The sequence below is a fragment of the Oreochromis aureus genome, linkage group 3 (assembly GCF_013358895.1).
Source record: "Oreochromis aureus strain Israel breed Guangdong linkage group 3, ZZ_aureus, whole genome shotgun sequence".
NCBI classification, from domain to species: Eukaryota; Metazoa; Chordata; class Actinopteri; order Cichliformes; family Cichlidae; genus Oreochromis; species Oreochromis aureus.
Window position 1 is genome coordinate 93215567 of NC_052944.1, and position 27998 is coordinate 93243564.

The following is a 27998-nucleotide window of genomic DNA, read 5'->3' on the forward strand; positions in this document are numbered from 1 at the left end:
AATGTGGTTTGCACAACACTGGACATTATATTTCTTATATTTCTTCATTTCCATTTAATATTTGTACAGCTGCTGCTATTGTATATTGTATATATATTTATATTATATTTCCTCATACATTCTTATTATTTCCATACTGTTCATTTTGTTGCACAGTCACTTATTTTCAACTTTAATTCATATATATTTTATCTTATTCTTTCCCAGTTAAATTTACCCTTCATTCTAATTTGTATTGTATTGTGTATTTTGTTGTACAGATATTCTATTTTCAACTTTAATTCAGATATATGTTATCTTACTCTTTCCCAGTTAATTTTACCCTTCATTCTAATTTGTGGTGTACAGTTATTTTATTTTCAACTCTAATTCATATATATTCTATTTTATTCCTTCCTAGTTAAATTCACCCCTTTTAATTTTCATATTTATTTCCTATTTCATTCATAGCCTTTTCTTTTTTTTTCTTAGGTCACGAGCAGTTGTATAAGGCATTTCACTGCATATCGTACTGTGTATGACTGTGTATGTGACAAATAAAATTTGAATTTGAATTTGAATTTGAATTTACAGGTACACAGCACACAGCCTTAAAGACGGAGCTCACAGATCATCACTGGGATGAAGTGTGTGCTGACGTTCCTGATCAGGCATACAGTGTATCTGAAATCCATCCTGAGAATCACATCATAAACTCTGTCCTGTTAGGAAATGTTGCTTAAAGATGAGGAGAAAGAAAAGCTGTGGATGACTAAAGGTCTGCAGAGGACACGCAGGAAGAAAAATCCACTTTAGAAGCAGTTTTTACTGCAGAGAAGCAGAGACAGTGAAGGCAGCAGGATCCCTCCTTCATCAATGTTCACAAATATCAGAGAAATGATCTGTGAAACAATGTGATCTGTTTATTGATCAATAGAAATGATTGGATGAACAGCAGTGTGGTTGGAGGAGAAACAGAACTACAACTGATGCGGTGATGGAGATGGTTGGAGGAATAAGAGAAGCCGTTGAAAATGATGAGTGTTGTGTTGTTTTTCTATTGATCTACAGAAGCTTTGATCCCATCGATCACAGTCAGTTATTGACCACAGTGGAGAAGTGTGGGATCAGCTGTTTGGAAAACAGACAACAATGTGAGCAGATTAACGACACCGTGTCAGGATTTGGAGAGGTCACATGTGCCAGCCCAGGACCTCTGATTGGTCCACAGCTTCTACACTCACATGTGTGACTGTGTGGAGCTGTGGGGACGGACTTTAAAACTACAAAAAGATCAATACAGGTTATTAACGAGGCCGGGTTCTCTGATCACAGCGACCCTCTGTTTCTAAAGTCCCACATGATCACATTTATGATGTGGTTTCTTTTCAGATCATGCAAATAAAGTTTAAAGTCTGCGTGTCTCCAGACTGTGTCCACAGTGTTTCAGTGCAGCAGAGTAAATCTGATTCACTGACAGCTTTTTGTCCTTCACTGAACAAAAAGCTCCAACAGAGATGAAATGAAGATGTGTTTCTATTGTTGCTTCATGATGGAATAAAGCTGACAGCAATATAAAAATGGGACTTTTGGTTGTCAGTGATATTTGTGAGGGTCACATGTGTGAATGTTGTTGTTGTTTGGAGGCTCGGGCAGCTTTAATGAGAAGAATGGAGGCCAGGCATATATCAGCACTGCTGCTGCCTGAGCCTGTTCACTCCCTGCTTGGTGTCCACACTGTGGACTTTATATGTGCTGTTTATACTGTGTGTGTCAGAGCTGATGGCTTAATACACACAAATATACCACATAGTGGGAACCCACATTCTGTGCTGCACATTTCCAACAGTGCTGTTTGTGTGTCTGTGGAACAAAGTTTAGACAAAGGTTCAGTTTATGATGTGATTCCATATTAGATTCTTGATGAATGTGAGTTGTTGTTATTCAGCCTGGTTCTATGTGCCCATTTTTAACTTTGAACAGCTGCTCCTTGAAACATCTCTGCACGGCCCTGAGACAAAACAGCCACAGACACAGGGGCACGGTTTAGAAATCGACGTGTGTTTTTAACGTTTTAATGCAGAAGTGAATGGATAATATTGTGACTCTAGATTCAAACGTGCTCATGGCCATAAAACATAATAAAAAGGCTGATGAAGAAACTGTGCATCTGCTCTGTAACTACAGGTTAGTGCATCTGTACAGAGAACGAGTCAGACTGATCTTATTATTAAGTAGAAACAAATGTTAGTGCCATTAAAAACTGTCTCTAAGAGCTTCCACAGAGTTTTACGTCTTTGAGCTAAACTCACAAAACTCTTAATAATGTAGTCAGGTTGGTTCAACACATGCACGAAAATGCTGGAGATGCAGCTTCAAAGTGCAGAAAACAGTTTATTAAATGACAGCTTGGAGAAAGTGGAGAAGCTCAGACAAAACTAAGCAAAAAACAAATAAATAATAAATATAATAACAGAGCGCTGCTGGGGGGTTCAGCTGTAGACAAACAGAATCAGACCCTGTCACAGGCGGGGACACCGGGCTGTCGGGGTCCAAGCATTCGTGACCTTCCTGCTGGCAGCTTCAGCTACAGAAGCTCTGCAGGTTTCTGGTTACTACGTTTATCTGAGTCACTCTGACCGGACACTCTTCAACATCTCAAAGCTCTGCTCTGTGTCTCTTCCCAGGAGCCCATCGTGTACACTGTAAACCCAATTTGACCTTTGACCTATGAAGCATTACATACTGTGAGAACTATGACATATTGGACTGAATTTGTGCCTCAGTTATACCAAAGTATAGATTCAGCTATCCTTCAGCACACAAAGTAGATTAGATTAGGACAGGATGTTTTGAGCACAACACCCTGTTTGTTATCAGATGGATACTCAGTAGGTGAGGCCATAAATAAATGTCCTGTAGAGCTACTCTGTTGTAATCTTACAGCATTTATTAACTTTGAATACTCCGGTGTGAATTACTTTGTGGTCGGCTGTTCCAAAGTTTGTGAGTGGAGGATCTCTGAGTTTGGACTCGAGAGAAAGTCAGAAATAAAACATCCTTCAAATTTGTTTAGAGTGAGCTGCTCTTGTGTTCAGTTTTATTTAATAATGTTATGTGTGCAGAGCTCAGAATGAGCTGCAGTCTGCTGAAGCATGAATCTGAGGACAGTGAGAGGACTGAGCTCCATTCTTAGGTGTGAAACAAAGTCATCCTGCTCTGATTCTGCCATAAAGGTCTCACACAAGCTAAACTCTGCAAACACTGGTGTGAAAATGTTTGAGCCCTTTCTGATTTCCTGTTTAATGTATGTTTGCCACACTTCAGATCAAACACATTTAAATGTTAGACAAAGATGCAATTTATGTAATTACTATAGACTTCATGCATATATATTATTAAAATTTGGGATATAATGTTTGTATTGATGTACAACAACTTGAAATGCTCCCAAAAATGGCACTACAGCATGTATATATATAAAGATAAGCTCTGGCAGACTTGGTTCTATGGTAGGTCTTAAAGGGTTGAGCCATTCAGAGGTGGACTTGCTGCTGTGTTTGGATCATTGTCCTGCTGCAGAACCCAAGTGGTCTTCAGCTTGACGTCATGAACTGATGGCCGGACGTTCTCCTTCAGGATGTTTTGGTAGACGGCAGAATTCATGGTTCTGTTTACCACAGCGAGTCTTTGAGGTCCTGAGGCACCAAAACAGCCCCAGACCATCACTCTACCACCACCAAGTGTTACTGCTGGTCTGATGCTACTTTTCTGAAATGCTGTTACTTTTACACCAGATGTAATGGGACACACAGCTTCCACAAAGTTCAGCTTTTGTCTCCTCAGTCAAGATGTTTGTGGCAAATGTGAGACGAGCCTTTTTGTTCTTTTCTTTTTTTCTTTAATGTTGTTCTGGTTTTTTGTGACCTCCTGATGAGTCGTCAAAGAATCAAAGAATATAAGTTAAACCAGAATTACACAGACTGGGCCACAGACCCAGGACTGTGACAGCGGCATGATGTGTTGCTTTCTGAGATCTGTTACCGGTTTCAGTTTGTCAGTCAGCTTCTATTTAAGTGATTTCTTGATTCAGCAGGTCTGTCAGTAATCAGGCCGGAGTGTGTTTAGTGAAACTGAACTCAGCTTTCTAAAGAATGTGTTAATCAGTTAATTCATGATTTAACAAGATGGACAATTAGTTTTTTACACAGCACCAGGCTTGGATGACTTTTCTCTCTTAATCAATGAAATCATCATTTATTTATTTGACACCACTGTATCATCCATGGAGACACTCACCACCTTCTTTATCTTCTGCATCTTTAACCTCCAGTACAACAAACAGACAACACAGCATGGTCATCATCTTCCTGCTGGTCATGAAGCTACAGTGTCAGACTTTGTGGGTTAATGTCTGTGTTGATGGAAACAAAGGAGACACAAAGTTGTGCAGCGAGGTAGGAAACACTGGGGATGCTCTGATCATCCTGTAACTGCTCCTCTTTATTACATCATGAATTAACTGTAATTAAACACATATTTAGAAAGCTGAGTTCAGTCTCAGCAGCCACACTCAGGCCTGATCACTGCAGACCTGCTGAATCATGAGATCACTTAGACACAACCTGTGTGACAAAGTGAAGCAAGGCACTGTTTCAGCTTTGCTGTGGGGAGAGGGAGGTTAGCTGAAGGGTTGCCTGTTACACCAGGTCATAGTGCAGCTTTCTGTTCTGTTCTATTAAATGACCAGATAACACAAATTACTCAACAGGTGGGACAGACCATTAGGGATCAGTTAAAGGGGGAAGAAAGAAAGGGATGACAGGGGCACACAAGCTCAGAGCAGTGTGAACCTGCCACCCAGTGAGCCCACTGACCCCAACCTGACCCAGCAGAGTTTGTTGATAGGTTTATAGCATAAACCTATTCGCTGGAACGTTCAGGACAATTTGCTACACAGCAGAAACAAGACACAAGTAGGCAAAGTTCTTTGTAGTACTCATGCATGAGGGAGGCCTGCCTGGAGCCAAGTGTCGTTCCACCCACTTGACCTCCGTCAGACTCTCAGCCAGGTTCCCCATAGCACTCCTTTTATTGTGGTTACATGAATATGCATAGGTTCATTAACATATAACATCTTACATAGGTATACATGTGGACAAAGAATACCTTGTGTGTGTGTGTGTGTATGTGTGTGTGTGTGTGTGTGTGTGTGTGTATATGTGTGGGGTCAAGATATGACCCCGCGAAGACTCCCCAAAGCTGGTGCCAGGAGTCTAGCGGTACATCTGAACAAAAGGCCCTTACACTCAAACAGATATACGTGTGTTTGCTATACCATATATCAGAAAGAGAAGATACGACCTCTCCTAGGAGGTGTGCGATCTATGCCAGAACACTCTGAAGAGGAGTGAACACACTCCCCTCTTCATGCTACCCAGAGTTGTTACAGACCTCCTGGGATGAGACATTCTTTCAATATGCCATCAACTATATACTTCTAAACACAAATGATTACATATTTCTTAATACTAATGACCATAATAAAATATAAACCCAACATCACCACCCTGTATTGTTATTTTATAAGGCTATATGGCGTATATATATATCTTCAGCTCTACACCACTTGTCAACATTTTCAGTGCAGGCTTCATTCATACACACACATTAGCCTTAGCATCCATGTCACTCTGCTGCAACAGTATGTAGTTGGTAAAAGTGTTAGCAATCATTTTATTCACCATCGATCTTACACATGGCAAAATGCAACCTGTAAACAAGCAAAACAACGCCAACAATGTAAGAATGGGAGTCAAAAACTTTAAGAACATATTCCACCATGGTCGAGATGTCAACCAGGCTATCCAGCCTTGTGACGCGTCTCCTCCTGATATGTGGTCCGCCACATATTTCTGCAGAGCAGTTAAGTTCTGCAATGCTTCATAGATGTCTCCTCCAGTCGTGTATCCATCCGGGATAAACGTACAACATGTCTCTCCAATCAGCTTACACACTCCTCCTTGTGATGCTGTTATCAAGTCCAGGGTCAGCCTGTTCTGCAGAACCATCGTTCTGATGGCCTTTTGCTCCTCTGCTAAGGCTGTTCCCAGCTTCTTAGTGAGATTAATGTGTCGCAGTAGGGCATACTGGTTGATCTCCACGTGATCCCGCACCTCTGCAACTCCGATGTTTGGGATCAGACTTTGGAAGAACTTAGCTCCTCCACCCCAAATGCGGAATTCCTGCGGCACTCCAGTGTCTACTGTCACTCCAAAAGAGTTTGGTGAGGCTATATCCACCTCACGCTTCCGTCGGTTGCTAGGGTGATGTTCAACTCTGTCCATGAAGAAGACATGATCCGATAACTTCACCAAGGCACATACTCCTCCCCATCCCTCAGGGAGTGATAGATATGCTTTATGTCCACACAGCAAGTACCAATCAGCCAACACTCTTGTTCCTTTACTGCTCGGCACTGTCCTCGCACAGCCTGTCCACTTCTGGCTCTTTGCTTTTACTGGTATTCTGTAAGCCAGGTTGCCCTTGCATTCGGTCCTCCTCAATGTCAAGTTCTCAGCACACTTCGCACTGGTCAAACATTTCATACACCTGCTCTCATTCTCTGGAGGGCAGTAGGTGTATATGTATCCACATAAGTGAAGCGGCAGCTCCCCCACTGACAGTGTTCCATTGTTCATCACACACACCGGTAGTTGAGCTGTGTTCAGCTTGTTCAGCAATATTATGTCTGGCAGCGGGTCTGACACTTGAGGCCAGGCCAATAAGTCAGTTTGTCCAGAACAATTCACGTTCAGAAGTGGCGACTTACTCCAGGTGATGTTCAGAGGTGTACTGTAGTTGGCCTTGGACCAGAGGACTCTGTTGCCAGGATGAGTTGCTAAGCCTAACAGACACCAACTTCTGTCCTCTGGTATGCTGTACGGCCAGAGTCCAGATGTATATGCGGACAACGGCATATGAGCACACACATAGCAGTCCGTCCTATTGTTCAAGTGAGCAGTTGTATTCATAAACTGCCACCAAAAGTTTGGAGAATAGCCATGAGGGTATTGGGTGTGGTTTCCTCGGACATACAAGGTCTCCACTGCTGACCATGACGACATCAAAGCCATTACACCCAGCAGGGTAGACAACACTTTTCCAGCCATTCTGATGAGTACCTGTGGCTCAGTTGGTTTCTTCACCGGATTGAGACGAGGGGCCCTGGAGGCTTTCCCTCCCCTTTGTACCCGGTCTTCCTGCCACTTACTCCGAGCTGGCCTGGATGTGTGTCACCCTTTTGCAGTGGCTTTGGTGTATCCAGGTGGGTCGCTCTGCGATCTTCACAGCTGTTGGTGTTGTCAGCAGAGCCTGGTACGGTCCGTCCCACCGTGGCTTCGACCAGCACGTCCTCTTTATGACCTTTATCAGCACCCAGTCTCCTGGCTTCAGACGTTCGTCCTGTACAGAAACAGAATCATCTGGCAGATTATTTGCACTCATGACTTCTTTGCTTTTCAGCATTTTAATCATCCAGTCTGCTAGTGTGTTTTCTTCTTCTGCTTTATCATTATCATTACAAAACACTGGAACTCTAAATGGCCTGCCATATATTATTTCAAAAGGCGTTAGACCATTATCAGTCGGCGTAATTCTCATATACATTTTCACCAGCTCAATGCAGTCTACCCATGTTCTGCCTGTTTCCTCCATTGTTTTCCTGAGTCTCAGTTTTACTGTGCCATTAGTCCTTTCAACCAGCCCTGCACTTTGTGGGTGGTATGAGCAGTGGTTTTTCAATGTTATCCCCAGATGTTGTGACATTTTCTCAATTACTTCATTCACAAAATGAGGACCATTGTCACTGTAAATAGTCTGGGGGATCCCATGCTCTGGGATCACATTTTTGCATATTGCCTTAGCCACTGAAATAGCATCTGCTTTCTTAGTGGGGACAATTTCTACCCACTTTGAGAACGGGCACACAATTACCAGGCAGTACCTGTAGTTGTTACAGTTAGACAACTCAATGAAATCCATATGGATTACTTCAAATGGGTAGCTGGGTCTGGGAAACCTTCCTCTTCTAGGTCTGAGGTTCCCCTGAGCATTATGTTTACAACATATTAAACATGCTTTACAAAAATGTTTTGAATAAGCATTGAATCCCAGTGTGAAAAACTGCCGTTCGACTGCTGCCACCATCCCGGCTGTGGAGACATGGCAAAGCCCATGGCTCAAAATTGCAGCAGTCCTATATAAGTTCTTAGGCAATATAGGTTTATCACAAAGATAGTAGACATCACCTCTCAGGCTCGCTCCTTTAGTGAGCCATAGTTGCTTCTCAGCTGAAGGTGAGTGTGACTGCATGTCTGCTAACACATCATGTGTAATGGGCATAGTTTGCTCCTGAGACGCCAGAATATGAACCCCGTGTGTTCCAAGGGCCGCTTCCTTTGCGATTTTATCTGCAAAGGCATTGCCTAGTACAATGGGGTCAGTGCCACGTGTGTGTGCTGCACATTTACAAACCGCAACTTTACTGGGCAGTAAGACTGCTTTCAACAGGTCCTGTAAAAGTGTTGCATGCTCCACAGGTTTCCCTGTCGAGGTTGTCATGCCTCGCCTTGACCACTGAGCGGCAAAGAAATGAAGTGTGGCATAGGCATATTGACTGACTGTATATATAGTCACTGCCTGCCCCTCAGCTGCTTTGCAGGCTTTTGTCAGAGCCACTATCTCAGCTGCTTGGGCAGACATGGAATGTGATAACTGCCCAGCACGGATGACCTGCACATCATCCACAACAGCAAAGCCCGTTTTAGTCTTTCCCTCTGCCGTTTGAAAACTTGAACCATCAACAAACCAAACCTTGCCCTCAGTGAGTGGTATGTCCGTTAAATCACCTCTAGGTTTACACTGTGTTTCCACATGCTCATGACACACATGTGGTGTACCCTCTTCCTCTGTGGGTAACAGTGTAGAGGGATTCAAAGTTGTACACCGCTTAATAGTTACGTGTGGCTGAGAGAGCAACAGTGACATTAAAGATAAGTGTCTTGCAGGTGACAAGAATGTCATTTTAGTCTGCAGCAATAAAACATCCACCTCATGTGGAACTAGCAGGGTCAAAGGGTGAAACAAAACAATTTCACCTGAACACTTTATGGCTTCAGCAGCTGCACACACAGATCGCACACAGTGAGGTAAGGCACAAGCCACTGGATCCAGCCTCTTAGAATAATAAGCTACTGGCTTCATTCTACCTCCACACTTTTGTGCTAACATGGACGTCATAAAATGCCCTTTACAGTCAACAGTTTGAACAAAAGGCTTGTTATAATCTGGAAGTCCTAGAACTGATGCTCCTGTCAGCATCTGTTTCAGCATGCACAGAGCTTGCTCCCCCTCAGGGGTCCAACTCAGACTTTCTGACATAGCTAAAGGTTTACTGTACATCATATCTAATAATGGCTGCGCAACTTCAGCGTAATGGGGGATCCATGATCGACAGAAATTTAACAAACCTAGGAATTGCATCATGTGTTTCTTTGTCACTGGCCTAGGTGCTGCCAAAATAGCTGTTTTCCTCTCTGGGTGTATGCTCTTCCCTGCTGCACTAAGCAGATGTCCTAAAAATTTCACTTCTGTCTTTACCCACTGTAGCTTTGAAAGTGAGGCCTTGTTACCTGTTTCAGCTAAGTGAGTTAGCAATGCCAATGAGACGTCTCTACAATTCTTCTCTGAATTGGAGGCAATTAAAATGTCATCGACATACACCAACATCTGTGAATGTGATGGAATCACAAAATCAGACAGACAATTTGTAATATTCTGTGTGAAAATTGTAGGACTATCACAAAAACCTTGCGGCAATCTGGTGTATGTGTAATTTTTGCCTTGATACGTAAAACCAAACCAGCCTTGTGAATTCTCATGCACTGGTATGGAAAAGAAAGCATTACTTAAATCTACCACAGTGAAGTGTGTCTTGTCTGGTTTGAGCTGATTTAACAAGGTGTGGGGGTCAGGGACGCATGGAGCTATACTCTCCACTGCTTGATTTACAGCTCTTAAGTCTTGAATCATGCGCCACGACTGTGAATCAGCCTTTCTAACTGGGAAGATGGGTGTGTTACATACTGCCTGTGGAGCTTCAACTAGTATCCCTGCTTTAATCATATCCTCTATTACTGGTTTAATGCCTTCCACTGCATCAGGCTTCAAGGGATATTGCTTCACTCTTGGCCTAAAAGACGTTTTGGGCTTTATTACTACTGGACTCGCTGTAGTCATCAACCCCACATCAGTCTTCCCAGTAGACCAGAGCTTCTCTGGGACCTGTTTAAGCTAAACCTTTACATGCCTCTGCACATTCAGATTCAGTCCATGGCCTGTAAACACAAATAACACGGCTTCGGTCACCTTCAACACCAAAATGAGGATTCGCAACCTCCACCATAGGAAAGGTATCTGCTGCATGGACAGGGTAGACAGGCATACCAGCTGCACTCGCCTCATCCCTTTTGCTTTTCTTCCTCCTCTCTGGCCTCTCTCTCCCTCTCTAATACTGCTCTACGCTGTTGGTCCCTTAACGTCAGCACCACTGAAGTAGACTGCACCATCTCATCTTCAGGTTTCACAGCTAACGCCTGATAAGCTGCTCTCTTTGCGTTCACTGCCTCCTTTCTTTTCTGCGCCTGCTCTAACCACAGTTTAGTGGATGCCAGTTGTAACTCCCTCTCCTGTTTCAATTTCCCTTTTGCACAAGCTGCCTTTACTGTCAACTGGTCTACTAACATTTGACATTGTCCTACAACCAGTTTACCTTCAAAATCATATTTCTTGCGCCAATGTCCTAAATACTTCGCGCTGCCGGGAGCAAATTTCATCATAAACTTCTCGTCTCCCTCTAACGCACTCTTGGTTGCTTGGGAACCCATAATAACAACAACAGCTGATGTCACAGACCACGTGTCTGCTCACACCCACTCACACAAACACACTCACAACCACAACAACAACGACAATACAAAATAGGCCTACAATTTTCCCCAGCCTGCGTGAACCCGCACGGCTGTTGCGCTCCTGGACTCGCGTGTACCCGCGCAGTCACTGAGCTACACCTGCCCGCGTCAAACCGCGCGGCCATGCAATTAAGGAGCCGTCGCTCTTTTTTTATAAGCCTGCGACTAACCGCACGGCTCACGTCCGCGTGAAACCCGCGCGACCGTGCTCGCGTGAACCCGCGCAGCTACAGTAATCTCTTTCGCACGGTTATAGAGTCGTTCTCTTTGAACTTACTTGGTGTTGCTTATTGCGTGTAGCATCAGTCCCGTCAGATCCTGTCAATCGTCATCCATCGAGGAGAAAAACAGACGGCTAATCCACCGGCCCGATGACGAATTCTCACGCCTCGGGGCTTTGCTGCAGGACCTCTATAAGTCCTGGCTGACGTCAGTCTTTCGGCGTGTCCCTTTTCCCCTCGGTGAATGTCGATTCCAAGGATCCGGCTCTCGAAGGACCAATTAATGATAGGTTTATAGCATAAACCTATTCGCTGGAACATTCAGGACAATTTGCTACACAGCAGAAACAAGACACAAGTAGGCAAAGTTCTTTGTAGTACTCATGCATGAGGGAGGCCTGCCTGGAGCCAAGTGTCGTTCCACCCACTTGACCTCCGTCAGACTCTCAGCCAGGTTCCCCATAGCACTCCTTTTATTGTGGTTACATGAATATGCATAGGTTCATTAACATATAACATCTTACATAGGTATACATGTGGACAAAGAATACCTTGTCTGTGTGTGTGTGTGTGTGTGTGTGTGTGTGTGTGTGTGTGTGTGTGTATATGTGTGGGTCAAGATATGACCCCGCCAAGACTCCCAAAGCTGGTGCCAGGAGTCTAGCGGTACATCTGAACAAAAGGCCCTTACACTCAAACAGATATACATATGTTGGCTATACTATATATCAGCAAGAGAAGATACGACCTCTCCTAGGAGGTGTGTGATCTATGCCAGTACACTCTGAAGAGGAGTGAACACACTCCCCTCTTCATGCTACACAGAGTTGTTACAGACCTCCTGGGATGAGACATTCTTTCAATATGCCATCAACTATATACTTCTAAACACAAATGATTACATATTTCTTAATACTAATGACCATAATAACATATAAACCCAACATTAGTCCTGCAGTCAGATGTGAGCGAGCCTCCAGTCTTCAGAGGAGTCAGACAAACATGGAGTCTGTGAGTGAGAGGAGTTAATGAGAATGTACTTCAAGAAGTAAGCCACACCTCTTCTGGAACAGTACCCAGCAATAATGTCCAACTTAGAGGGTGTTAAGGTTCAGATATTGAGGAGGAATCCAAAAATAACAACTGACCCGGCCTGGTGCAATTAGACGACATTTTAATGACTTACACATGTGGAGTCCAACAGTCCAATCAGTGTTGAACTAACTTACAATAGTCAGACAAAGGCTTTATAGGGTTGGGGGTGATACTGCTCCCCCCCCCTCTCAGACACAATACAGCATACGTCACTCCAAAACCACAAATATTCTGTCAACCCTTGACACAGTCCAGAGAACATCGTCTTCGGCTCGGTGCTTCCCCTCAGCTCGTCTTCGCTGTCGCTTATCTCTGGGACATCTGGTGTACTTCCTGGAACAGACTAACACGTACGCACCCCAACTTTGCAGTTATAGCAAAACATGATTAAACTCTTACCTATATAAATGAGTCTATCTAATATGTGTGTATGTATGTGTCAGCTTCTGCTGCCCTTTGTTTCACCTCTCAGCTCCCCAGCTAGACCTTGTAACCTTTCCACTAGACAGAAGGCCAGCACGTACACAACTGAAACTATGTGTGTGTGTGTGTCTCATCCTTAAATGCTCTCTCCTCTCACCCTTTGCACTTCTAACCTTTCACCAGAACAGAGGCTCATCCTTGAACTATATATGTAATATGTTGAGTAAATGTTTTAATCAAGAGCCTCTACTAAATAACCTGCTCTTAACTTGCACTTAGACTCTGCTTTCAGTTGCACTTTTGCAAAGCCTGTAACTTCAAAAACATGTAACTTCCTGTCTTTACACAGAGTATATTTCCTGTCCCTGCAGTCTACACAGAAACATTTAAGATTATAGGAGCATTGAAAAGCATTTAAAATTATAGATTCAACTCAACAGTTTAAAGTGGTTCTTCTTGGACTTGTAATAAAAGCTTAATTGGGTGCCAATATGTTTAAACATCTAAATGCAGTATCAATATTAATAATTAATGGAATAATAATAATGATCATAAAAATAGCAGCAAATAATAGCAGCATAATATTTTACCACTCCGGACAAGGGCAAAGCTAAGGACATTGTAAGGATAACTCCGGTAACTCTGTTGCTGACCTTTGACCTGCGGCTGAACGTCTCTCAGTATCAGTTCTTCTCTTTCATCACTGATGGAGAAGCTGCCTTTGCTGCTGTCAGTCGGTTGTGGTTTTCTCAGAGTGAAGCTGAAGTCTTCAGAGCATCAGACCTCATAGATGTGCACCTCCTTCTCATTTTATGTGGACAGATTTGGGATGAATGTCATTACGAGTCAGCATCACTGTGGGATTGTAGAAAACTGACTCAGAGGTTTTTACATCTGAAGTCTTCATTAGGTCTGTAATTTTTTAAATGTTACAAACTTTTTGGCTTTTTAAAACACTGGTATATTATTGTTTGTTTTATTATAAATGTGTTGTGTTGGATTCAAACCAGTGGAAACAGCTTTAAGAGAAGTGGGATTTAAAAATAAAATATATACACATGTTTAACATGTTACTCTGACCTCTTCTAAATAAAACTGTGTTATGATCCAGGAGTGAGTGGAACCAAATTCAAACCTGACACAGTTAAAAACAAACAAACCAACAGTTTATTAGGTTTCATGCAGACGTCCAAAGAGCACAAACATCTCCAGTGGAACAAAGTGAAAATCAAAATCAGAGAAAACAGAAGAGAAGCTTCAGAGTCCAGGAGTCGAAGCAGACGACCAACAGACAGGAAGTTAAAGAAATAAAAACTCAGAGGGGAGCAGAAACAGTTCAGGAGGGCATCCACAAGGTGGAGCCAAGAAGAGGAGCACTTCAGGAGAATGGACAGGCTGGTGAGGAAGTAGGCAGCAGTGGAGGCGAAGACCCTCCAGAGGTGTAGCACACAGCCAGCAGTGGAGGCGACGACCCTCCAGAGGTGTAGCACGCAGACAGCAGTGGAGGCGACGACCCTCCAGAGGTGTAGCACACAGCCAGCAGTGGAGGCGACGACCCTCCAGAGGTGTAGCACACAGCCAGCAGTGGAGGCGACGACCCTCCAGAGGTGTAGCACGCAGACAGCAGTGGAGGCGACGACCCTCCAGAGGTGTAGCACGCAGACAGCAGTGGAGGTGGAGACCCTTAGGAGGCCGAGGAGGAGGTCAGTGGGAGCAAAGCAGTATTCCAGCATCACTGCAGAAAAAGATAAGGGTGCAGCTTGTGTCACTCAAGAATGCGAGTTTGATTGATGACCTTTGACCTGACCTTTTGACCTTACCGGAAGTACTCCGGAAATGAGAAGCGTGATGAATCGAATCCAGATGCGTGACGAATTGCGTGCGGTGGGAAAAAAAAAGTCATGTTTGTCCAGAGAGGAATGGAGGGGGTCGTACCTGGGGCGCACGGTTGAGGAAGGTTCAGGGGCAACACAGCAGATTTCTGATGAGTCAGTGGAGATCAGAGCGCATACGGCTGATGACAGAATGATCGCAGCAGTTTAAACCCGCCTGTTTGCTTTTGTATGGATAAGAGTTGAACTCATAGTTTGAATTCTGTTGAATACACAGTTTAAATGTTTTAGTCTCTATTATTAGTTTCTATATTATGACGAAGATGGTGAGCAGAGATCTCGATAACCATTTTCACCTACAAATGTAACCATTTTTTGGTAAAGACTGAGGGCTATTTTTTTCTTTTTACAATTGTGGATTTAGATTTATTTTACTTTCTTATAATAACCTTATTACAGACACAATAAAATGAGATTTGAACCTTTAAGATTATCTGTCTATCCTAAAGCTTGTAACCTAGCAAAGTATTGATGTCGGTGCAAAGAATTTCTATTTCATACACGCACAGGTCATCGACTCATCTCTTTGTACGTGTAAAATAATCTTGAGTAAAAAAAGCACTGCACACATATTCAGAACTCGGTGCTATTTAGCGTCCCAAATAAGTTTATTAAACAATTTCACCCTTGATGAGGTATTTTGGTTTTGTGCAGCCGCCTGTTAGACTGAGGTGAAGTGAGGGGAAAGAGTTTTTCTTCATTTTTTAGAGCTATTTTTACAACAAGGAAGTGGATTTTCTCATTAGCAGAAACGCTCAACAATAGACAGAAAAACACAACCCTAAAAGAAAATTAGCGTGAGATTAAGGGAAATGGCTTTTTTTACGCACACCGCGGGTCAAGAAGGAGTCAGACAACTGTCAATAGGATCATCCCGGTCAATTACCTCCGAGTCTCCTGACGCACAGCCCGCAAGGTTTGGGTGTGATAGGAGGGAGAGCTCGGAATGCTTCAACTTCCTCTGTCGGGTACCAGCGTATAAGAAAAAACCCACAGAAGTTATTATTTTTTAAAAGAGAGAGAGAGAGCGGATCAAACTTTTCTACAACACGTTATACAACTCCAGGTTGGGAGGGGCGATGTAGCATGGACCGGTTGAATGACTACATTGGATGGAAGCATGACTGGAAGCCTGGCTGGGATTTTCCCTTTGACCTCTTTCCTGCTCCATGATCAACCTCCAAACATTAAATGTTTCCTCAATATTGCTGTAATGTAACAACAAAGTTAGTTTAAGATGAGACACGGGTCCAATCCCAAAACATTCCTTACACATTCCCACAGACTTGAATTGTCACCGAATCAGCATCTGTGGGACAAATAAGCTTTAGGGACTGACTTGGTTTTAGAACCGGCCTTAAGAGGCCTTTAGAGGCATTACAGTTCTTTGACACTTGGATGTCGGCTTAATTTTGACCCAAAGAGAAATTTGATAACAGTTAAAAAAACAAAAACTGTTTAGTTGTGGTGAACAGTCACCACTTACCTCAACTTTGATGTTTTTTTCTCAGCCGTTTATTGTGAAAAGAAATAATTCATGTTACAAGGACAGATATGGACACTTTCAACATGATGCACAATGCAGAGTACATGAATGAGAAGCAGCGTCTCTCTATACACAGCAAAAAGACCAGTGTTTAATAAACTCCCACAGAGTCATTTTCAACACTTTTTCAGGGTTTATAGCTCCACACTCTTTACAGTGAAATCAACATTTTTGAAATAGTTAAAATATTTAACACTGTGCCAGAGTTCATATTCTCAAAACAGAGTTAAAATAACACTTTAGAGACTGGATAAGTGACTCTGCTGAGATACAATCTTTAACCTTCTGGTTAGTGTTGGCTTCACTCCCTATAGTGTCAGACTTTCTACACTGGAAAGTGTTCAAATTAAACTCTGAGAAAGAATTACATTGCACAAAAAACATTTTCCCAAAAGGACATTCATTTTGTCTTCAAAGATGTTTGAATGAAGGCACAATGTGCACTCTCTCATCTGAAACATCGTGTGACCTTTGCATATCAAAGGTTTATAAAACTTTAGATCTGACATTTTCACTATGCATCTCTCCTCAGTATGTACAACTCTGAATGCATATAGATGGTTATCAAAACACTCTGTAAACAACTTGTTGCCCATAAAAAAATGTCATCTTCAACCAAAAGTAAATCACTTATTTGGCAAAAGACAGGCAGGTCTTCTTCCACTGCACTGCAAATAACAAGTCCAGCTTTATATTATCTTGGGACAAATTAAACACAAAATGTGCTTTGAAAAGTTCATCAAATGCCCCGAGTGAGTGGCTGCCTGGCATGGAATGAGATGCTCATCCATGGTGATGTAGAAGGTGCCAGTCTTGCTCTTCTGATGCCCGACAGTGAGGAGGTTTGGTTGTCGACCTTGTTGATTGCAGAGATGCTCTTCCAGACTGCAGCATGACTGCGGTTGACATAAGGAAACTGAAAATCATTCACAGAAATCTAAATACAGAAAAATAAATGTAGAAGAGATTGTTCAAAGACTTTCATATTATTGAAATTTTGTGATATAATTACCTTATGAAAGACTACAAGTCTCTGTCTTGCATCACTTGCACTGATTTTTGGAGACCTTTGTCCTCCTGGTGGTGGAAGGAGATGTAACAACACCAACAGTGATGCCATTTCTTGTTCAAAGGCTGAAGATGAAAAGATTTCATCAAATGTACTGATCTGTTTTACGATGAAAACAGGGGAAAGTTAAGAGACTTATGAGTCTTCCATCTATTGTTGAAAGTTATCACAAAGTAGATCAATTTTTAGAGATACACAAGAAGAAAAATAATCTATAGGATTATTGGTTCAGGATCATCAAACAAAACAGACAATGCTTTGTTTGACTTTATATTACATTCTATGAGCAAAACTAGAAAAAGTTGACAAAGATTTAATTTGTATAAATTTAAATGTTAAAAAACACAGAAACAAATTATATTTGCCCCTGAATGCAGCTTTAACCTTTAATATATAAAAAAATACAACTCACTTGTAGAATCATCTTGATGATTTTCTGGATGACCTTCTGCTGACTGAAGTGAAGCAACTCTGGTGTTGATGTGAGCTTCTTAGCCTCTTTTATGACATTTGGCCTGAAGAACGTTTTCCATTTCTGAAGCAACCTGTCATCATTGAATAGGAGAGTGAAGTCTTGCTCCACCTTTAAGAAAGAAAATTGTATTTGAAACAACTGCTAGCTCCAAATTCCAAACCATTAAAAAATGAATTCTGTCCTTTTGGATCCAGGAATCTTGGAAAAGTGGACAGGATACCAACGCTTCTGCTTGGGTCATTAACAAGCCTCTGACGGTGCTGAAAGGTCTCCTTCATCTTCTGGAGAATCACACAGTTGTCTGTAGTATGGTTGAGCAAAGACATGGCCTCCTTGCAAGCATCCCCATCAAGCTGGTGTTTAACATTCACAGTCCTTTGGAGATTTGGGCCACCTGAAGAACTGTCTGTCAACCTATTAGGTGGTGTTGGAGATCCACGACGAATCTTTCTTTGGACAGTTTTCAGACGCCAAGAAATGTATCCTGCACCACTTGCTGCATCAAAGAAGTGCATCCTGGATAAGTGAAAACACAGAATATCTTGTCAGATTTAGTTCATAGCAAAATATCAAATAATTTTTATGTCCATCATTAAACAATTTTGTGTTGTATAAATAAATATTGACTATTATATAGCCTTTGTCTGCATATGGATACTTGAGCGAGGGGAACAGCATCACAAACTCCTCTCTGACTGCTTTTGGGGGAAGGTGGCTGAGAGAAGATGTTCAGTTTTTTAAATTTAGACAATTAGTATGCATTTATTTAACACAAGTATAAAGAACACAACATACACTGAATACATACCCATGACTATCAATCATGTGAGCCACAAGTATGTTAACCATTTGTCGCCTTGTGGCATCCTTCATGGTGTTTGTTGCTTGGTATTCCTGTATCACTTCATCACCACCAGACTTGCTTCTTAAGACACTTTCAATTAACTATTAAAAATGAAAACACAAACAAAAAGAGAAAAATGAACATTGAGAATAAAAATACTGGCAATAAGGAACCTTTCTATAAACTTGAGAGGAAACAACAAAGAACGAGAGTCATTCGATTGTTCGTCTCTTGCATGAGACCTCATCTAAGATTATAGTTGAAGCACGTGAGCTGAAGCTTGAGTTGGAGTCAGACAACTCAGAAGCAGAAGACAGGTCAGAAAACACTAAAGAAAAAGAAAACCTCAAATCATTCGTTCAATTGAAGTTCTTTATTATACAACACCACTGCTAAAAGATGTTCCTACAATATGTATTAAAATATTATTTTGAACATATTCTTTATCCAAGATAAAGTAGAAATAACCTGCACACCTTTTACATTAAATTGCAGAAAGTCGTACTGTCCTTCATCCTCATTCAGCTTCACATACTTCAGTTGTTGATTATAACCTGGACCAACATTTCTCTGAAAAATGCAAGATTACAATTTTAAGAGGACACAATAAAACCCACCCTCAGTCATTCATGTACTACAGTGGCTTGCAAAAGTATTCGGCCCCCTTGAACTTTTCCACATTTTGTCACATTACAGCCACAAACATGAATCAATTTTATTGGAATTCCACGTGAAAGACCAATACAAAGTGGTGTACACGTGAGAAGTGGAACGAAACTCATACATGATTCCAAACATTTTTTACAAATAAATAACTGAAAAGTGGGGTGTGAGTCATTATTCAGCCCCCTAAACTCTGCCAGTCAATTCACAACGTTGAAGCTTTTCCAGCTCTTTAACATGGCTGTAGGGAGCTCTGCCCGAAGTCTGAAGCCCAGGGTTTAGACATGACCCACACAGAGTAGAGACCAGTCAGGAATCAGATTATAATATCCACTCTAGAGCGAACAAAGGCAGCTGTCTACTAACCAAAGAAATCTACAGACGGAGGTTAAGTGTGCATCATTTCTATACAGTCAAAGTCAATAGAAAATGATGTTAAAATGATGATGAAGTGAGTGAACCAGGCCACACAGAAATCTGATCCCAAACACTGATTCAGGTAGATTATAATAAACTGATAATACAGATATATTTCTCCTTCTAATCCACAAATAGAAAGTACTTCATGTGTTGGTCTGTGGGGCATCTCTGATCTCTAGTGTCAAACAAAACCCTCCATTTGAATTTCATTTTGAAGAAGAACACAAAGCTGTAGAGACACAAATCTGCTGAGTCGGCGGGTAATAAGGGAAGATTTTCTCCGTGTGAGCCGACGGGTTTGAACCCACCGTCAGGCCTTTCTGTGAGAAGTCTGCATGTTCTCCCCACGTCTGCGTGGATTATTTGCTGAGTCTAAATGTGCCAATGCTCGTCTGTCTCCATGTGTTAGGCCACCTGTGGATCACTTCCTAGTTAAAGGAAGACTCTTCTTAAATCTCTTGTTGTGAGAAGCAGCCCAGACCCACTGATGCACATGGGCACTCAGTCATGTATCAGAGTGGGTAATAAGGTGGAATAAGAAACCAGCAGTAAAACCCTGCATGAACAGACATCTGCTCCAAGGACAGAGACACGTTTTCAACAATGTATTAGCTGTTATTGGTTTATGCATGCAGCTGCAACAGATGTTGTACAATGGTCATGATGGAACTGGAGCTGGACTTGACCCACTCAAGGTCACTGCAGAGAATCACTGGAGGAACTTCTTTCACAAACTTCTGCATTCAAGCAGATCCATCAAATATACAGGCTCCTTTTTACCAGCATGTTATAGAATAACTGTGGTCGGCCTGAAAAATAACTATGAACTCATTATTGATTTAAATGCAGACTCCCATTCTGCTTTTACAACATCTAATTATTGTCCACATGAACTGGACTGAATGTGATTGGTGTGAGTAGTTGGAACTGTGACATCAATGGTGTCTCTGCCTCCTCTCTTAAACACAGTTAGTCTCTTTAATTCTGACTGAAACTGAAGTCAAGTAAACACAACTACACATCTTTGTATAGAAAGCTCACACAGTCACTTTCACTTTAGAATGAAAGAGTAAACTGAATGAATGTGTCGGCTTTATAATGTGCATGTTTCTCACAGAGGGGACAAAAGCCACACAGGTCAGGTTTCACAGAGATACAGGATGGAGCTGAATCCCAAACTAGTTCAAAGCTCTGACATCAAGTTATGAAGAGCAACATGTTTCCTTGCTCCTCTGTCCCGGAGTGCAGTCTGTACCTCTATCCTGGAGGATCCTTGTGGCCTTTGGGACACACTCAGAATCCAGAATGACTCCACCTGAAATGAAGCTCAAAGGGAAAAAACCAAAACTGCAAATCCTTTCATGAGTCTGCAGTTGTTCATTTTGGATTTAATTCATGATTTGTTTTTATAAAATCAAATGTAAAGATGATGCCTGCTAATGGGCGAGGACGTGCTGTCTAGTGCAGCATTACTGTAGCTGCCTACATGCCTGGAAGCTCAGTTTACTGTCTGCCTTTAATCCACAGGAATCAAACGATTCCAGGGAGATGCTGATTTACAGATGAACACAAAGCTGCGTCCAATCTGCTGATGCTGATGTAAAACCACGTCAGGTGGAGTTTCATGTGTGAGTTCAGTGTGTGGGCTGATTATGGTCTGTGGGCTGGCACGGCTTGGATGAGGAGGGAGGACATAGAAGACAATTAGAGAAGAACATGGGGGGAGCGTCACGTTTAGTTCAAATAAACGGTTGAACATTGAGCAGCTGAACAATGAATCATTGATGTCACACATTTGTTACTGTGGTTGGAGCTGTTTTTTGCAGGCTAACAAATATTGCTGTAAATGCACTCGTGTCTTCAGCACTCGCAGAAAGAAGGTGTGCAGATTTAGCCGCAGGCAGCCATGACGTGATGTGCATCAGACAAACTGCAATGACAGCAAATCTTGAACTTCCACTAGAAAAGGTCTCTATAAGCTGCTGGGAGGAGTTTTACCAAATGAACTCAGCAGAATGTCTCATGACTGGAATCTGCTCCAAGGTTAATAAAGATCAACTCTTTGTTTTTGCTGTTTGTGTTTCTGTAAGTGGACGAGCTGTTTGGTTTGTGTTATGGTTTCTTTCAGTCCATGTCACAGATCCAGACACTGCACATCCCGCTGACTTCACTGAGCTACATGAGTTTGCTTATTTTACTTTTGTTATAGAACATTTTTGCTCAGCTATCATATCTGGCCTCCTCCCTTTGGTCCTTCCCATGAGCTGTCAGATATCAGGATGTTTCTATAAAACCAATTCCTGTAGAAATGACATCATTACTGTGGGAATATTGTCAAATATTCCAGCACGACTGGATTCACAGAGGAACACGAGGAGGAACTTTGTTTGCTGTGAACTCACCAGAACAGGAAACTGATGACATCCATGAGCTGCTGTAATCCTGAGAGCTGATTTCAAAAAGCGTGAAATGTCCCCGACGCTCAGACCTGACGGGTCTGTGGACTGTTTGAAGGAAGCATGGACTGTGATGTTCTCCTCACTGAAGCAGATTCCCAAACTCATATGGACACAGAACACAACCATGATGTCAGCGTGACCCAGGTCTCATTGCTGAGTGACATTTCCTACTGTTTAATGGTCAGTGAACACGCCACGGTGATGTTGATGTGGGCGTGGCAGCCACACACTGCAGCTGTGGATTTTCCTCTGTGTGCTGGAACTTTGTTTCAAAGTAGTTATGATGAGTTTATAAAATGTGTGTGAGTGAAACTGATGAGTGTAATGTGCTGTCAGAGTGAGGAGTCACTTTGAAGCTGTGTCCAGGAGTTATTGTGATCACACAAACTCCTCTGGTGAGTTGGTCTGATGCACATTCATGGTTAGTGCTGCCCTGTTATACCTCAGTAACACAACTGCTGTGATGTTCACTGTCAGCCATCCTGTAACGTATGAGTGAGATTATTAGTAGATTATTAGCTCTCTGCCAGCAGATTAGAGGCTAAGCAGGCCTGAGCACTACAGCTGGCTGTGAGTACAGATGTGTAACAGCTGCATGTGAACTTAAACATCATCAGATATTTGAAACCAACCGTTTCTGCCACAACAGAAAAATACATTTTCTTTGCTGGATTTGATTTGTTTCTAAATCTCTGTCAGCTCCAGATATCAGTGATCGGTCTCATTGATTACTGATAATCGTCCACATCAGTCCGTCTTTATTTTTTAAGGCTGCTGATATTATGATAAAGAAGCTCAAAGACTTACTGACACACAGAGGCAGCTGTCACAGCTGTTTGAAAACCTGAGTTTGTGGAAGAACTTTGCAGAAACAAAACACAGCTCAGTCTTGGATTCAGATTTTGACTTCAAAGCGACACTTTCATCGGGAAGTTGAAACGAGACGTGTTTAATAAACTGGCACATTTCTTTCTCCTGTTTTTACAAAGCTCTCATTTTGGTGACGCCATCAAAGAAAACACACCTTTCACTTCCACCCAGTTCTTTTGGGCTCTGACTATTTCCTGGATCCTTTTCATGGACTTAAAGTGGCCACGTTGTGTAACACGGATCCTTTCAGCTCCTTCTGGAGATGATTCCAGGAAAAAGATGGAGCTCATTGAAAAGACTCTGAGCACAAACATTAAAATCCTGTGAGAGCGAAGCCTGAACTGATTCTGCTTTTTCCCTCATGAATGTTCACAGATAAGAGGAGAGATTCAGAGAGGAACCAACCAATGTGAAAGTGAGAGACAGACGGAGACAGCAAGGAAGGAAAGTGAAAGGTTTCCAGGATCAGACGAGTTCAGGTGGATTCATAAAGAGAGATCAGCAATAAAAGGAATGAAGTGTTTCCTCAGCTGGAGGCAGAACCAGCAGCTGGACTGTTTCCCCACAGCTGGACTCACAGGTGAGACACCTGCAGCTTTACTGACACCCAGTGGACGCAGCAGGAAACTGCAGCAGCTCAGACAGTAATTCAAGTGTTTATTCAGGGCTGCTGTGGCTCATTAAAAACTCTGAAATTCAAATAAATGAAGGTCTTCAAATGTCTCATATTTCCACAGAATCATTAAATGGAAGATTTTTCAGACTGGAAGGAAAAATGAAGCCAAGAAGAATTTTTTCAGTCAGTTTTTAAAGTTTCACTCGCTCAGCGTCTCTCCTCTTATCACCGCTGATCAGACACATTTATTTATTTGAAGATGCAGTTAGCGGCTGACACGCTGATGATGCTCAGTAGATCTGATCTTTGTATCTGGATTTATTTGACAGGGACAGTGTTCATGTTCATGGACATCAGGATAAAAACAGAAGATGGAAACCTGCCAGATTTGAGCTAAACTGCTCATTTCCATGTGTAGTCCCTGGGCAGGTCACATGACTCTATCCAACATACAAAGACACACAGACACACAAGAAAAGCCAGAGAAACAAAGACAAATCCAAACAATCCATCATACTGAGTTAAAGTGATCACAGGTCTGCTTTGTTGGAGATGAGCCTTCAAAGTGGAACATGTGGACTGTTCCTTTATTACTACCACTGAAGGCCACGCCCCTCTGGTCATGTGATCATGTGGTTTGTAGGAACGCTCCTCTTCCTCAGAGGATCCAGCTGTGCTTCCTCTCCTCTCTCCTCCACCTGTTACAGTGAGGGAACGTCCTCCATGATGGAGGAGCTGCTGGAAAGTGCTGAGAGTTTCCTCCAGAGTGAGACCTCTGTCACAGTTCAGAGGATCTACGGCAGCAGAGACCTTCATGGACACTAAAAGTCTCAAACACACAACAACAACATCACACTGACTCCACTCTGACATCACTGATCAATAATCAAAGAACACACAGATCAAACTGATTGATCAGCCATCAGAGGAGTCGGATCAATGGAGCTGCTTCTGTTCCTGATGTCCCCTGTTTGATCCTGGACCTGAACTCTCCCTGCAGAGGAGACACAAGACAGTCAGACACACACACACACACACACACACACACACACACACACACACACACACATACACGCACGCACAATCAAACAAACCTTTGACGTTGAGCTGCACTGTTTTGAATCTAACCCGTCCGTTCCTCCTCACATCACATTCATATCTCCCACTGTCTCTCTCTGTGGGGTATTTCAGGGTCAGACTGAGGTCTCCAGTTTTCAGCAGGTCTTCATTCATCTTCGTTCGGTCTCTGTAAACCTGGTGCTGTTCTTCAGGCTGGTCAGAGCCGTTCTCATACACGTGGACCTTCCTGTATTCAGGTTCTTTATGTACCCACTCCACTCCAGCATCTTCAGGCAGGTTTTGTGTGGTTTTGAAGGGCAGCTGGACAGACTCCGCCCCTCCTCCACCTCCACCTGACAGACTGAGAGGACAACAAACACAACATGAGCTGTACAAAGTGTGATTGGTGTTGACAGAGCAGCATCATGTGACTCTTGTTCTGCACTAAATGAAGCGATGGAGTGGCGCCTCCTTCAGGCAGAGAAACAGCTCATGGAGAGAAATAATTATTAGAGCAAAAACAAGAGTGGAGCTGCAAATAAGGCCGAGAGGAACGCTGCAGAAAACTGTTCATGTGTGAATTCATCCCTTCATAGATTTATTTGAGCACTAAAATCAGAGCTGCTTCTATTTCTAATATGACAGCTGTACATTAGAGCTGGAACACTTTAAATGTGAGCCATAAAACATGATACTCTACAAGTGCATTCAGCTCTGACACTGTCACATCATGAAGGAGACGTGGAAATCACTTTGTTACACAAATCAAAGTCAAATCAATTCTATTGATGGAATATTGTGTGATCAATAGACTGATCAGTTTCTAATCTGTCATCTATCAGCTGGAAATCCAGCAGTGTCAAACAGACTTGGCAGCAGATTAGGACCAAACACAAACACATTGAGACTTTCTTCATCAGCAGTTGCAGGTAAATTGCAGCAACAATGCGACTCAGACAGTTTCTCTATAACTGCAGGGCTTCCTGCGCGCTGCTGTTAGTCAGATACGGATCAACAGGTTGTGGATAGAAAGCAGATTCCTTCAGCAGAGGATCCATATCACACTTGAAGCATGTCGTCGGAAACAATCAGTGAAAATGGGACACTTTGAGCCAATTTGAGCCTCAAACTCTGAACATAACCTGCTGCAGACCAGCTGATGTGTTCAGTTACCATGGTGAGGAATTTCACAATAAAGGAGGCGTGACGCTCTGTCTTTTCCCGCCCGACGCTCTGGGACATTTTAGACAAGTTTCCTGGCAGAATACGATCCCGTCCGGAGGCCGACACCATCCTTATCCACATGGGCACAAACCGGATTCCAACCAGCGCCCCACTTCCTCAAACTGGACTTTGTGTGTCTTTGTGAGGCTGTGAAACAAGCCCACCGTAGTGTTTAGATCTGCGGCCCCACTCCCACCTGTGGCCGTGGGCGTTTGGGCGGCTGCTCGGCCTCCACACCTGGCTCTCCTGTGTGTGACTCCCACAGCCTGGGCTTTAGAGACAACTTCAATGTTTTCTGGGACAGGAGGCATCTTTCTGCAGCAGATGGGCTCCACTTCAACCAATCAGGAGCCAGATCCTCTCTGCTAACATATCATATGGAGTCCAGCGTGCAGGAAACACTCCATCAAGTACCTGTCCACACCTGCCCACACCTGCTGACCGCTCCGTCACTGACTGACGTCCCCCAGGTCCTAGTCCCTATCATCTCAGTTCCACTCTAAACACTAATACATGTTAGTGTACACAATATCTGATCTTCTTTTCTGCCAGTCTCTGTGGAGGAGCTTTGAAGGACTGTGGCACAACTGAAACGCTCATCAAGCTGTGTAGATATGATTCCTCCAAAGTTCCTGAGTGAAGTTTGGGATGTCCCTGCCCCTCGGCTGCTTCCAATAATGAACACTTGTCTGTCCTCTGGCTGTGTCCCAGAATACTTAAAGACAGCCTGGAGATGAACTGGATTTTTTCATTTTTCTTAGTTTGTTTCATATATGGTACAGCAGTAATTCATTTCCTATACTTCCTTTCAATTATTTAAAAGTAACACTGTTTCTATGCATGAAAAGAAGCAGGAAGAAGAATAAATTCTTATTGACACCTGCCCCCTATCTGTGATAGTAGAAGTAGGCACTTACAACCGAAAATACACTCTGACACTATTCTGCACCAGAGATGGGCAGTAACACGTGACTGTAATCCGATTACTTCACTCATTACTTGAAAAAAGTAAAGGATTACCATTGCAAAAAAGGTAATTAGAGTACTATTACTTTCTTGTAAGCACGCTGCGTTACTGCATTACTAAAACTGTAATTTTTTTGCGAGAGTGTCTCATGACAATGACGTAAGCGAGTGCGAAGTTCGTGGCAACAGCTGTGTGCAGTTCAACAATGGATAATATATGAGTGCGGGAGAGAGTATGAGCGTGCAGCGTTTAAAGCGTAGAAGTACTGACCTTATTTTGAGTTTGATTCCATAAAAATGACAAAAACATTAGCGTCCGCTGTTCATTGCGTGGGAGGAAAACTTCTTTTTACAGCGACAAAACCCCTAAACTTCCGAGCAAGCACAGCTACCAGGGAATGGGAAATTCACAGAGAAACCCGCGGATTCTTCCACTCACCGCTGTGGCACACCTGCCACAGGGCAAACGTCCGCCTGCTATGCAGGTGAAAATAGAGCAACAGGGTTTGCTTACAGAAAGACTGTAGCACTTGAGGTGTGTGTGTGTCGGTGAGAGTGCGTGTGGGCCCACAATATTTTTTGACTATTTTGTTTCTGTTGAGGTAAATATTGTTTAACAAACTTTTTAAATTTTATTTATTTTCTTTTGTGTTGTTGTCTCAATCGGACAGCCAACACCTCCTCCCAGCCCCCCCGCCCCAATGGCCAGCAGAGAACGGGGGTGTGTGAAGACCCCATACTTCCCTCCTCCTGCTCATGTGTAGTGTTGCTGCGTGTTGTTCTAAAGTGCATTTAAAACAAGGGAGGGAGATGGTGCTGCTGCCAGAGAGCAGCAGGTGTTAGCACGGCCCCCTCCCGAGAACCCTCAATGTCTACATGGATTTAAAATTGAGAGGTGGGCACTGGCACCAGATGTACGGCCACCCTCAAGGCCCTATATGTGTATCTATCTATCTATCTATCTATCTATATAGATATGTATATATATATATATATATATATATGTATATATGTTATGAGAGTGTGAGTAATGTGGATGTCTAAGCACAGGTGGGGGCGCCAAGCCCCACAGGACCCGGGGAGCCCACCCTACCCCACCGCAGAGGAAACTGTACCCACCCCAACATTCAATCATCTCCAGACTACA

The 27998-nt window shown here is 42.8% G+C and overlaps 1 protein-coding gene across 1 annotated transcript; it reads right to left on the reverse strand.

The window, feature by feature from the left end:
- Positions 1-16156: 16156 nt before the first annotated feature.
- Positions 16157-22188, reverse strand: LOC120438476. The gene is made up of 7 exons (XM_039608877.1): positions 22060-22188; positions 19051-19144; positions 18539-18675; positions 17955-18246; positions 17668-17838; positions 17199-17354; positions 16157-17102 (listed from the first exon to the last, which is right to left on the reverse strand). The coding sequence occupies exons 3-7, from the start codon at positions 18601-18603 to the stop codon at positions 16926-16928; spliced, it is 861 nt and encodes a 286-aa protein (XP_039464811.1). The 5' UTR covers positions 18604-18675; positions 19051-19144; positions 22060-22188; the 3' UTR covers positions 16157-16925.
- Between the last annotated feature and the right edge of the window lie 5810 nt (positions 22189-27998).